General features: G+C 37.1%; 1 protein-coding gene and 1 non-coding gene across 2 annotated transcripts in view; both read right to left on the reverse strand.

The window, feature by feature from the left end:
• LOC105463238 (ankyrin repeat domain-containing protein 30B) overlaps positions 1-11,202 on the reverse strand; it is a 189,337-nt gene extending 178,135 nt beyond the window's left edge. Inside the window, 6 exon segments of the mRNA XM_071070132.1 lie at positions 109-173; positions 2,828-2,965; positions 4,571-4,677; positions 6,558-6,731; positions 6,891-7,005; positions 10,856-11,202. Of these exon segments, the coding sequence (XP_070926233.1) occupies positions 109-173; positions 2,828-2,965; positions 4,571-4,677; positions 6,558-6,731; positions 6,891-7,005; positions 10,856-11,076 (820 nt within the window). The 5' untranslated portion in view covers positions 11,077-11,202.
• Positions 1,437-1,543, reverse strand: LOC112423398 (U6 spliceosomal RNA). Its single transcript, XR_003013873.2, has one exon. It is a non-coding gene; the product is annotated as a U6 spliceosomal RNA (small nuclear RNA).
• Positions 11,203-14,380: the final 3,178 nt, after the last annotated feature.

Raw genomic sequence — 14,380 nt, forward strand, 5'->3', positions numbered from 1 at the left:
TAAACACACGCTATTTACACATTGCTTTTTGAATTGCTTTTTCGTGATCAACACTTCCATAATCTTATGGTAGCACCACAAAGAGTAGCTTACTATCCGAAGTCTTACCTGGATTGGTATTTTGAGGATTTTTAGATAATTTTCGTATATGTTTCAAAAGTTGTTGATGAATGCTACGTATAAAAATGTAATAAATAAAATTACTATTTTAATGCTGATATAAAAAACATTTACTAAATTTATTAAGTTCTTAGAGCATTTCAGACAATATCAGAGCTAACATCAGAACATTACTTATTCCATAGACTTTAAGTTTGTAAGCTCTATGAACTTATTAGGCTTCTAATTAAAGAAGAAATAAAGCAAGATGAAATATTCATGAATTGAGGGCTGTATAACTCAGTAAATTTAACTAGAGTTAGCTTGGCTTAATAGAAAATGTCCCTAACTCAGAAAAAGTCCTAGCGCAGTTACCAACAGGTATTTTTTCTTGAACAAGTTGCTTCCCTTAGGCTCAATGTCTTCTAAAAATGAGGATTTTAGAGCCTTATTTCACTAGGTTATCACAAAGATTTAACAATAAAACACTTTTAAAATGCTCAAAGAAATAATGAAACAATGAAATAATTTATTCTTGAACCTTATTGCTGAAGCTATTTTAAAATTCCCAATAAAACACCATGTGTTGGCCTGGTGCAGTGGCTCATGCCTGTGATGCAATCACTTTGGGATGCTGAGACAGGAGGATTGCTTGAGCCCAGAAGTTCAAGACCAGCCTGGGCAACCCAGGGAGACTCTGTCTCTACAAAAAATAAATTTAATTTTTTTTAAAGTGTTTATTCATAGGTTATAATGTTCAAATGTTGCAGTTTTCTGTTATTAATTCCTGCTTTTGGTTATTAGATGTTCTATTCCTTGTGGCTTGTAATTTAGGCATCTAAGCTATTTTATAATTTGTAATGAAATTTATTTATAAATATATTAATTCATTAAATTGGATAACCTGATTATCCTCTATTACTGAGCTCATCAGTCACACCAAAGGCAGAAAACTAACAGATGTCAGCATCTGGCTTGGACTACTACTACTCTTTATCTACCTCCTTTAACCTGAATGAACAAATCTTTGTTAGAATGATGCTTAGTCACTATGTTCATTTCCAGCTGCTGTAGAAGACAAAACCCTACCTTTATTTTTTATAAGTTCCACAAAGAAGATACAAGTTGGTATTTTCTCATTTCTGAGATGCCTACTAACAACATATTGCACAGAAGATCCTATGTGTTACCATACCTCATTTCATATATCACCTTACATAAATATTTTTTGTATGAAAATCACAATTGCAATACTGGGTGCCACCCATTTTGCTTTGACTCACACCGTTTCCTTGGAGCTAGTTAGAAAGTAGTTACATATCCTTTTGGGGACTGCAAGAAATACGCAACACTTCACAGATTTGTATGTCATCCTTGTGCAGGGACCATGCTGACCTTCTTGACATTGTTTCAATTTTAGCATATGTACCCCTGAAGTCAGCACAAATCCCTACTTTTATATGTGAAGACTATCAGTGATGGATGAGGCTTGCTCTGTTAAATCTAAACAACTTACTTGAGATAGAGTGAAGTCTATTGAATGGCTTCATGGTAATGTAGAATTTGAAAATATTTTAAAAACTCAAGGTAGAGATGCAAGTAACAAGGAAGATTTTTACTTTTAGGAAAAAAGAATCACTTGAGGGGACAACCACAAGTTAGAACCCACTACAACTTTGGAAAGATGACATGGGATTTTACAGAATAAGATGAGACCTTCCACTACCTACAAAATGGTGCTCCACAGGATATAAAGGGCCAGGGATATAGATCTGGTAATAGAATAAAAATGGATCTCTAATTTCTTCCTGTAACATTATTTCAACCTGACTTACAGTTTTAAACTATCACAACTAATATTTGCTAGAGAAAATAGAAAAAAGTCACTCAAAGGATAACTTACCATGAAGGTCTAGGCCAAGTCCAGGTTAAGATGTGGGTTTCACATGAGGTTTTGAGTGGGAGGAGAAGGGTCAACTTGCTCACTATGTGTGTGGCTAAAGATAAAAGTTCTAGCTGCCAGAGCGGAGTGCTGGTACTTTGGAAACCATGGCTGAGAATATGTATGTGTATTAACTTTGTAATTAATAAAAAAAAATAACTTTTTTAAAAAAAAGTAAAAAAAAAAAAAACTGTAATAACTTTGAAGTCTACATACGGATCACTATGAAAACTGAGGGATCTGTGTTAGTAAGGGCATCCTGGTCACAAAGGTCGATCATTGCCAGACTGCAGGCGCAATTTCAATGGCAAGGATGCAGCAACAGAATCAATGGAAATAACAAAATGAAGAGAATGGCCATGTCCCCCCAAGTCCTTCTGACTTATACAAAATGAATATCTTCCTTGGACTTAAGGAACTCCTTAGATTCTTTTTAAAAATTCAAGTATTGAGATATGGAAGACAGCCCCCAGGGGACACTATCAGGTTTTCTGCCAAAGTGGACATTTCAAGACCCAAATAACTAATTAGAAAAATTAAAATTGTGACACTGTATTTATCCCGCGCATAGGGATTATACTTCAAATCAAGCAGTCAACATTAGGATCCCTAGGGATAAAGTTGTTGAAAGTCCTAAAATAAAGAATTCTGGACCCAATACTCCTTCTAACTAGTCTGGCTTTTTGCCTAGTTTCTGGCTGATAAAGTGAATTAAGTCACTGTCATTCAAAAACTACCTGGAACAAACTATAAAATCTCACCTAGCTTTTAAATGTAAACACTTACACATTAACTCCACAAGCAGCAGCATAATGTTCTGCAGTCATTCCACACATATCTTCAGCAAAGATGTCAACATTTTGCTGAAGAAGCATGCCAACTATCTCTGATGATCCATCACATATGGCAAGCATAAGGGCTGTGCTAAAATAACAAAGAAATAACTTATTATGAGCAGAACCAATTTAATATGTGCCTGTCAGTGTAGAATTAACCATTTACATGTACTAACAAACATAAGTATCTGGAGTGCTCAAGTGTTTATCTTTGCAAATTACCACCAAATCTAAAAGGAAGGGGCAAAAAGACTCATGTCCCATTGGGATATGGCATACTAGAATTGGCTAACATAAAGTCCTTTGAGGGGCAAGGAATTATGCTTTGTTCACTAATCTCAAAGAGGCAAATATTTAAGTGAAAAATTATCTATTTCTTCCTTAGTCTGATGTAATATTTTGTACTTCAAAATCAGCTAGAAGTTAGACAAGTGAGAGCAATCTGAAAGCTTAAAACAATATTAGGAATAATGATAGTAGTAGCAGTCATAGAAAGTTTAGTTAACAATGCTGATAACAATGTATGAAACACTGAATTAAATGCTGTTGATATTTATAATGTTACTTCAATATAATCATTCTTAAAGGACATATTACTATTCTCCTTTTCATATAGAAAATCATACTTGGTATTAAGTAATGTTTGCAAAGTCACACCTATCAAGTGTGGAAGCTATAAATTAAACTCAGTCTTGTGTGAATCAAAAGCATCTTTTCTCTTTATCACTCACCTATGGCTTATCTTAATTAACTAAAATATTAATCCAATTAAAGATGTCTTTCTTCCCTCTACCCATTCAAATTAAAAATAAAAATACCCTATGAATAAAAAAGGAAAAAATAATAATAAATTCACAGTATCTGGTGGCAGCAATTAACAGTCACATAGGGATAACCTAAAATTAATATGCTTCAAAGAAAACAACTTTATTAAAGCAAACAGTCATCCTAAAGACAAAATGATTTTATACTCCTATTTCTATTTAATATTGCTTTTTTTTCTTTGAGATAGAATCTCACTCTATTACCCAGGCTGGAGTGTGGTGGCATGATCTCAGCTCACTGCAACCTCTGCCTCTTGGGTCAAGCGATTCTCGTGTCTCAGCCCCCTGAGTAGCTGGGACTACAGGCATGTGCCACCATGCCCAGCTAATTTTTGTGTTTTTATTAGAGATGGGGTTTCACCATATTGGCTAAGCTGGTCTCAAACTCCTGGCCTCATGTGATCCAACCACCTTGGCCTCCCAAAGTGCTGGGATAACAGGCAACAGCTACCATGCCCAGCAAATATTGCATGTTTTAAAAAGTGTATAAAAAAGAGAAGTTAGAAAAATACTATAAAACTGTTAATAATTCAATATTGAATTATAAAATAAACTGAAAAGGTTCACACTTCTTAAAACTAATACAGAACCACTTTCATTAATAGAAGATGATGCAACCAAAAACATCAGATTACACATAAGAATCAGTCGATATAATAAGAGAAGATAAGTCCTACTATATACTGTTCTTTATGTTGACCAGTCCAAATAATCGCTTTTCTTCTGATAATTTGTGTTTATATGTTTCACTATAATCTAATAATTTTAACTAAATGTTATTAATTTAATATTTCTGACTTGAGTGTTATTAATCTAGAACACTAGTCAAGTGTTTTTTTTAAAAAAAAAAAAAAAAAGAAGTACCATACCATTTAAACTCATTAACTGCATTTGCATTTGCATTTTTGGTCAGCAAAAATTCCACAATTCGCTCACTTCTTTTCATTATGGCCAGTAAAAGGGGTGTGAGGCTAGCCTGCAAAATATCAAAACAATTTATAATCATGAAATTACATATTTCTCAACTGAACTGAATACCTTACATAATATCCTATTAACTTAAACACATAAAATAGAAAGTAAATCAATAGCAGTCCCTTCTGTCTCCCTTTTCTGTGCTTTCCCATGCACTGCACCTTCTCTTGTAAACATTCAACCTCTGCATCACCACATTAACTCTGGTTATCTCCAAAAATCATTATATTGTAATGATTTTATGGTTTCCCATCTAAACCAAGAGCTTCTTGAGGGCAAGGGCTGTATCTTTTATCTCTATATCCTTAAACCCTAAGACATAGTAGTAAATAATTTGTTTTTGACTAAATGAGTAATCTAAATAATTACCTCTAGGGCAGTGTTTCTTAAACTATATTCCAGAGAATAATTACCTTACCAGAAGCACTGTACCCCAACAGATTCCACCATTATATATGTTCAAGAAATATTATAAAACTGTGAATTAAATGTCCATTATTCAATAAATGACTTGAACTTTGCCTAATACTTATTTGACAATGTATTTTTGTGGCAGAGATTAACATTTGACAAATTAGAATTTCAGGGATGCAGTTTTGTAAGCTTTCCAAGAAAAATGGAGGTTTCCTCTGGGTGATACAAACTCTTTTGATTCTCTTCTATCAATAATCCCAAGATCCCAGATGCCAATGTCAGGCACTCCTGCTCTAAATGAGTCACTAAGGAAGTGGCTCTAAATTAAAAGAGATTGGCTTCAAATGAACTTTGACTGCTTATTATTAAATGGTCCATGGGGTTTCTCCTGTTACAAGACAATAAAATTTTATCTCAGCTATTAGAAATTCAGTATAAAAGTTTATTATCAATTATAATGACAATCCTAGGATCCTAATGCATATCTATTTCTTAAAATGCAACAATCCATTTGTATTCTGGTTTCTATCGTAATTGCTACTTAATTTTTGGCAAAACATCAAAAATATGAATAAAATGGCTTATTCCTGAAAGTTCTAACTCACCTATGTGGATTAGCATAATAGAAGCCCCTAAATCACTTGAATTTTAAGGGACAATTCTGAGAAGAAGGATATAATATTTTCTGCAATGCGCATAACTTATTCAAATACAACCATGATTAATCTGAAAAGGCTTAAAAGCATTCTAATAAAAGATTATTATTTATGGTTTATATATAGAAAAATCATTGTTTAAAAAAATCTTCTAAATTCTAGAAGTCAACCCCAATATTAATGAATTAATGTAAGATATAAACCATATATTATAAACACCAATAAACTGCCTTGAATACCTTGAAATCTTTACCAACATATACTATGAGAGAGGAATTGATGACTGAAATATTTACAAAGGCAAAAGAGGTAAGTTGAGTAAGTGATGTAACTAGGTGGGCACAGTAGCAAACTGGAAGCATATGCTTTGTGTAAAGCTGGAACGTCTTCTTAGCATGCAAAACAGTCATATGGGCTCAAGAGACACCAGATTCAATCCTTTAAGAAGAAATCCAGATTTCTGCATGTCTCCTAAATTTTACATGTTGACTCAATTTATGAAGGCAAATTTTGCTTTCCTGTAGTTTTACAATAATTGGAAAGAAAAAAAAACTTGGGTAGGAAAGAATATTTGAAAAAGTTTTACCTTTAACAAACTCAAATATTTATCATAAATGCACAGAAAAGCCATAGTCTCTAATAGTTCTTGTAAAAATATTAATATTTAAAGTAAAATCTTAGGTAATTAAGTTCTTTCAACTTATTTTCATTCAAGGAATGTTTGAGCTTCCAAATATAACACTTTTACATATGTTAATGTTAAAACAAATGGATTTCAAATATTTTGAAAATAACATTGGTTAACGTCTACCTTGTTTTGCACTTCGATGACTGCACCATGGGACAGCAGTTTTGCCACCATTGACAAATTCTCACTATAAACAGCATAATGGAGAGCTGTGTTGCCATACATATCTACAACATTTAGATCAGCACCAGAATCTATCAGAATATTTGCACAAGCCTCCCTCTGGCATTGTAGAGCCTGTCGGTATTTAAGCAAGAAGTAAATTATAAATTATAAGAAATCAAAATAAGTATTCCACAGGTTTCACAGACTAGTTGTGTTTCAACTAAATTCATTTTTATTCTGTGTATTGGAATCAAATCCATCTTCTACCGAAAAAAATTGACTACTATTTACCTTCATCAGAGGTGTCCTGTTTTCGCCATCAAGGACATCAAGTCGGCACTTTTTGTCTACCAGAAATGTTACTACTTCCGCATGGCCGTTGACACAGGCCCAGTGTAGAGCAGTCCTATGAGAGTGAGAGGACTTGTTGGCAAAGTTTAGTCCACTGTCTCAAAACATACAATGATTTATGTAATTGTCAACATTAAATACCAGGCTCTTTCTCTGCCTTCAAAACAAATATTTAATATTCTCCTGAAGAAAGTACAATGTTCATTCACTCTTTTTGCTCACTACATTAACGAAAGAGTGGCCTGTTTGAATACAAAGAATTTGACCTTTGGATTCAGTTCAACTTGAGCTTGAATATTACTTTAAGATCTTTCACTTTCTAGCTGTCACTTAAACTTTCTGCACCTCAATTTTCTCATCAATCAAATGAAGATGAATACAGTAGTTATCTCAGGACATCACTGTGATGCCTCAATGAGAATCTACGCAAAGTATTTGGGAGAGTTCCTAGTACGTGTAACAGCTCAGTAATTGTTAGATATTATAATTATTACTACTACTTAACAAAGAAAACATTTTAAGTAAAATGGTGCAATTATGCCTACTTTGTGGTGTGTTTTAAAAGTTAGAGGTAACACAGTATTTTAAAGATTCTAAGATGCTCAATTTCTCATATTTTAACATATCTGGCATGGAAATGCCACTTATAATTCATTATTTATTACAACTATATTTGGCGGAAATTTAAACAATCTTTTATTGGTGCATAAAATAAGAAGGCATCACACAATTCACAGTGCCTTCCAAGAAGTGGAATATGGTATATACATATATATGTATGGCAGTCCTACTCACAGGATTAACAATGAAAGAAATTTTACCTTTTAAGAGTACTACACAAAAGAAGAGTTGAAATAAAAACAATAAATTGTTAAAACAAGCTACTTCTTTAATATTTTAAAAACTTCAAGCCAAAGAAAACTTTGGATTCAAATAAATAGGCATGGCTCATTTTATTCCCTATTTAGATTTACAGAATGTATGGAAATTCATATTTAGATTTATAGAATGCATGCAAATTAGATGTTTTTGAAGATTAATATTACTATTTAGAGCTGTTATAAATTTCCAATATCATGGTTGGTAGTTATCTTTTACTAGTTTCTCACTTCAGAAGTGTTTTTGTTTGAAAGATGAGAGGAAAAGCTTCAATTGAGATTCAGCCCTAATACTCCAATTTTAAATCCCTCACTTTGCTCAGGCTGAGCAGGTAAATGTGAAATTTTTAAGGATGAAAAGGTCTTGAGAGTTAATAGAATGTATCTTCTACATAATAGGCATTCAGCTTACATGTGATGAATGGATTAAAAGAATGGATAAATACAGTTAGGATGTTCAATATCTTAAAAAATTGCTATAAATAAAGCACTTATATTTGCTATTTTATTTTTCTAATAATAAAACTACACTAAAATGATTATAGTTATTGACATATAAGTAATAAATCTATGTATAATAAAAATATGTGTTTAATGAAATGTATATGTAAATCAATAAGCACAGATAAAAAGATTCTCTTCTGAAGATGCTAAAAGTTCACAGAATATACTAATGCACACAAAAAATACATAAAGCGAGAAATTATCTTTGTCTGTGCAAAATACATATTGCTGCTCTTCCCAAAAATTATTTCATTAATAATAAACTTTCACTAATAGCATTGTACATGTTCAATGCAGAAATCAAAAATAATAAAAAGGAAAAACATTTTATATTAAAACAAACGTCCTCAAATAACAAATTTTATCATATTTTGGACATAATTTCAGATAACACAAGACCATAGTCTGTATGTATAATCAAACTGAATTTTACCCTCACTTGGTACACCAAAATCCATTTTCAAATGTTAACATACTTCTGTATATGTTTCTGCCCTGAGTGGTCACATATTATCCCATGCTGTAAACTCACTGAAATGTATTTATAAAAACCATTAAATGGAATCTTTTTAATACATTGATATTTTAAGCAGTGCTCAGAAAAGAAATTGTGATATGTTTCATTATTTTCTAAAAATATTTTAGTATAATAGAATTGATCACTAATGGACATATACAATTTTTAAATATGGTACTTACCATCAAATTGTCTATTTGAAAAGTCATCTGAAACTTACACTTTAAAGAGTACTATGAATGTCACTGCCTTTTATCCTCACAAACTTTGTAGGTAGAAAACAGTATTTGATTCCTCTTTTAACTTAAATGTCTTCTCTAACCAGGAACACTAAATATTGTTTCCTATGTGCATAGGTCACTCGCAGATCTTAAAACAGGACTTTGCCCAGTTTTAAATTAGAGGCCCAGTACTTTTTTTAGATCTACAATTTAGATAACTAATTTAAATTACCCAATTTTAAATTAGAGGATTTTCTGTTGATTTGAATGAATTCTCTATAAAACAAAGATTTTTAAATCTAATATGTATACACACATACACATACATGAGTAGTAAATATTTACAAGTATGCTGCCTTTTATTTTTTCACATATGCAGGGTAATTTAATTTTTGTTTTACTAAATTACCCTTCAGAATGCTTGCTTCTGAGCTTCTTAGAAAGGTTTTGTCAACATAAAAATGTATCTGTGTAAATAGGCATGTTTTTTCTGGTATTTTTATCTTTTTGTATATTAAAAATTTTTAATCTATATTCCATCAGGAACTTATTTTGTGCCATAAAAATCTAGTTTTCTCCAAAAAGCAGGCATTTCACTTATGAAACTAATTCTTTTCCTACTAGTATAAAGTGTGATCATTATCAAGTTCTAAATTCTTACATATATTTGGGTGTTTCTGGATTTTCTATTCTGTTGTATTCAATTACCTGTCTTTTCAGCTGTTAGCAAATAATTTGTGATTTTTTGTTTGTTTGTTTTTTTAGACAGAGCCTCATTCTGTCGCCTAGACTGGATTGCAATGGTAGGATCTCGGCTCACTGCAAACTCCACCTATCGGGTTCAAGTGATTCTCCCGCCTCAGCCTCCCGAGTAGCTGGAATTACAGGCAGCCAACATCAGGCCCGGCTAATTTTTGTATTTTTGTAGAGACGGTGTTTCACCGTATTGGCCAGGCTGGTCTTGAACTCCTGACCTCAGATGATCCACCCGCCTCAGCCACCCGAAGTGCTGGAATTACAGGCGTGAGCCACTGCTCCCGGCCCATCTTGTGCAAATTAATAGCACATTTTGATGTCTAGAAGGGCAGGACTTTTCTACTCCGTTACAAAATATTTAAAATGTCATCGCAATAGTAAAAGCCTGTGTAATTTTAAAAATGTTAAAACGTTGATAACTTTACTTGGTTTATGTAAAACTGTTAAAGAAGTTGCATCTTGAGAAAAATGAGTCTTCTTAAATTCAAGAACATAAGCCATCTTCCCACCTCGAAGTTTCCTTCTAGGGTCCCTCAGCAAAGAACATATTTACATAGACATTCATTGATATCAAAATGGACATTGGACTTTATCCAAAGAATTTTTAGCCAAGAAGTTCATATATTATAGGAATTATTTCATTATGCACCATTTCATAGTGTGTCTAACATTATCTTTTAAAACCTGTACATTAAAAGTAAAACCCTGTATGTACTTAATTTTGTGAGTTAAATCACTCTAAAATCTTCTACACAGTGCTCTGTGAGAGGAAGTGGGAGTGAAGAAGAAAGCAACTAAAGTTTGAAGTTGATTTTAAGGTGGCCTGGGCCCTCTGCCCTGCAGGGCGCCCCCATCCCAGGCCTGGGGGTCCTGCCCAGGATGGCCGCCCCACAGCCCGCCACTCCTCCACCCACCACTCCTCCACCTGCTCCCCTCGTCCCCAGGCCCCCCAGCCCCTCATTCTGAAGGGGCGATCCTCCCACAGCCACCACCTCCTCCTGCAGCCCCAGCTCAGGCAGGGCCTGGTACCTCTTCTTCACATCTCTTTTGTTCAGGTCGATGGTTTTCTTCGTTACTGTCATACTCTCCAGCTTCTGGACTTGGCCCAGAGAGGCAGCTTTATGGATCTTCCCGAGATCCCCGAAGTGGATGATGTACGAGTCGTTCTTGGTGTAGACCAGCTCGCTGAAGGCGCTCGGGCGCTCCGGGCCCGACACGCCCTTGCCAGCGGCAGCTGAGAGCCTCTTCATGGCGGCAGCCCCCTGCTAGAGAGAACCCGCGCCTCCCGCTCGCCCTTCCCCAGCCACTACCGCTCGCCCTCGCTTCCTGCTGGCCCTTCCCCAGCACCCACCCAGCTCCCACTTGCCCTTCTTTAGTTCCCGCACCCGCCCCAACACCAGTAAAAATTTCTGTATCGCCAAGCTCTTGGACACTCCGGCCTCCCTCGGGAGAAATTCTGAGCAGAGCCGTTAGGCAGCAGCTCATGCGCAACTCAACAGGCTGAGGAGACACGCGCCCTGGCCGCGCTCCACCGGGCACCGCGTGCAGGTGGCACCTGCCGCTGAGGCACTGCCGGGCTGGCGGGCCTCCTTGGAGCGGAAGGTGGCGGGCGCCCTGCAACATGGCCTGCTTGACGTAGCCGCCCCTGGCCCCTCCTCGACCCGCGATCCAGGAGCTAGACCCTGGTGCTGGGCACCGTGCAGCCTCCAGGGTGGCGCTGAGCGTCGATTCCCGCCTTCCTGCAACTGGGAACCGACCCCCTGACTTAGGCGCCCTGGAGGCTTCTGGCCCAAGTATCTGCCCTGCTGGTGGCGCTGACAGGGTCAGGGTTGGAGTCCCTGCTGCCGCGTGCCATGTTCAGGTGGGAGCTGCACCTGAGTCCACAGTGGAGGCTGCAGGGCTGGGCCCAGACCGCTGAGGGTCGCCGAGTGCACCCTCTTCCACCCTGGGCTCTGCTCTTCCTTGGCAGGCGCTGGCAGCTCAAGGTCGCGACCTCTGGGCCGTGTATAGCTGACACGATGAGGCTTTGCGACAGGTTCCCGCCCTCCCACAGCTGAGGTCCCACCGCCTGACTTAGGCGCAGTGGCGGTGTCCGACCCTGGGGTTCGCCGCTGCTGGTGGCACGGACAGGTACTGGGTTGCCACCGCTGCTGCCACGTTCAAATGCCAGCTGCAGCTCAGCCTAGGGCTGATCCTGATCTAGTGATCTGCCTGCCTAGGCCTCCCAAAGTGCTGGGCCTACAGGCATAAGCCACCGGGCCAGGCTGTAATGTTTATTTCTTGAGACGGAGTCTGGCTCTTGTCGCCCAGGCTACAGTGCAATGGTGCGATCTCGGCTCACTGCAACAACCTCTGCCTCCCAGGTTGAAGCGATTCTCCTGCCTCAGTCTCCTGAATAGCAGGGAATACAGGCATGTGCCACCATGCCGGCTAATTTCGTATTTTTATTTTTTAGTAGAGACGGGGTTTCTCCATGTTGGTCAGGCTGGTCTCAGGAACTTGCGACCTCAGGTGATTCGCCTGCCTCGGCCTCTGAAAATGCTGGGATTACAGGCGTGAGCGGCCGCACCTGACCGGTTACTTTGTAATTTAAGTAACATCAATGCCGGCTGGGCGCGGGGTCTCTGGCCTGTAAACCCAGCACTTTGGGAGGCCAAGACCGGTGGATCACTTGAGGTCTATTTCGAGACCTGTCTGGCCAACATGAAGTGAAGGCCGGTCTCTACTAAACACACAAAAATTAGCTTGTTGCTTGGTGCGGTGGCTCAATCCTGTAATCCCAGCACTTTGGGAGGTCAAAGCGAGCAGATGGCCTGAGGTCAGGAGTTGGAGACCTGCCTGGTCAACATGGCAAAACCCTGTCTCTACTAAAAATAGCCGGGCATGGTGGTGTGCGCCTGTAATCCCAGCTACTAGGGAGGCTGAGGCAGGGAGAATCACTTGAACCTGGGAGGCAAAGTTTGCAGTGAGCTGAGATCAAGCCATTGCACTCCAGACTGGGTGACAGAGGGAGATTCTGTCTCAAAAACAAAGTCCAACTAAAAATAACAAATAAAAAATAAAAAGTCTAACAAGTTGTAGAGACTACATTTCATTAACTTACACTGTTTCCTTTGTTAGTTTACAATAAATAAAATTTAATTATTATTTATTCCAGAATAGGCTAGAAAGGTATAATGGGCTCTTTTTTCCATTGAAGATGAAAAATAGGAATGATTATCCTTGGCTGTTCAGAGGTCCTTGAAGGTCCTTGAATCTTCACAAAGCAACTCACAATATCTGTTCTTCTGACTTTTATCCCTAGTGAAATTGATTCTTACCAATTAAGCATCAGTAAAATGACCAAAATAACTATAACATGATGAAGAGCTAATAACTAAAAACATATTCAAATATACATGACCACCACTAAGACCTTGATCAACAAAAGGACAAAGAAAATGAATGTGCAGTTAACACATACGTGTATATATGGGACTGTATTCTTTTCACTAGTAGTAATTAAAGAAATGCTAATATAAAAAAGAGTTAATGAACCATCCTACACTATTAAAGGGGCATAAGAAAGGAATACCGATGGTCCAGTTAATAATACTACCGAAAAAGCATACTAATATTTTTCTGGGGACATTGTAAATTAGCATAGTTCTTTCTGGAAGAAATCTGCCAATATGTTTTTTAAAATAAAAGGATTTAATTCTCTTTGATCTAGTGGCTTATGCTTTGGAATTTATTCTAAGGAAATTGTTTAAATGAACAAAAATATACATAAATGAAATTATTTGAAGCAGCATTCTTTCTAATAGGGAGAAATTAGAAATTACTTGAGTTAATCATAGAAACGTGGATAAACGATAGACTATCAACTTAGAAACATATTGTATTCTTGACCGGGTGCGGTGACTCACACCTGTAATGCCAGCACTCTGGGAAGCTGAAGCAGGTAAATCACTTGAGGTCAGGAGTTCTAGACCAGCCTGGCCAACATGATGAAATCCCATGTTTACTAAAAATATGAAAATTAGCTGGGCATGGTGGCATACACCTGTAGTCCCAGCTACTTAGTAGGCTGAGGCAGGAGAATTGCTTGAACCTGGGAGCTGGTGGTTGCACTGAGTAGAGATCGTGCCACTGCACTCTAGCCTGGGGGACAGCAAGACTCCTTCTCAAAAAAAAAAAAGAAAAAGAAAAAGGAAAGAAAAAAGAAAAGAAACGTATTGTATTGTCTTTCGGAAAGGGTAGAGGAATGGAAAAGTATTAATAATGAAAATAACCAAAAATTGGACTTATAAATTATAAACTACGTAATTCTAACTATTAATACTTGAAAATATATGCAGATCTACAATTCTTCATGGGGAATTACAAAATCCAACAGTTATGAATACCTAAACGTAAGTTTGGTAAAAATCTGATCTATGCTGATGTAGGGATATTTATAGTCTTTTTTTTTGAAACGGAGCTTGGAGCTTTTGCTCTGTTGCCTGGGCTGGAGTGCAATGGCGCGATCTCGGCTCACTGCAACCTCCAGCTCTTGGGTTCAAGTAATTCTCT

Source organism: Macaca nemestrina, chromosome 9 (genome assembly GCF_043159975.1).
Source record: "Macaca nemestrina isolate mMacNem1 chromosome 9, mMacNem.hap1, whole genome shotgun sequence".
Lineage (NCBI taxonomy): Eukaryota > Metazoa > Chordata > Mammalia > Primates > Cercopithecidae > Macaca > Macaca nemestrina.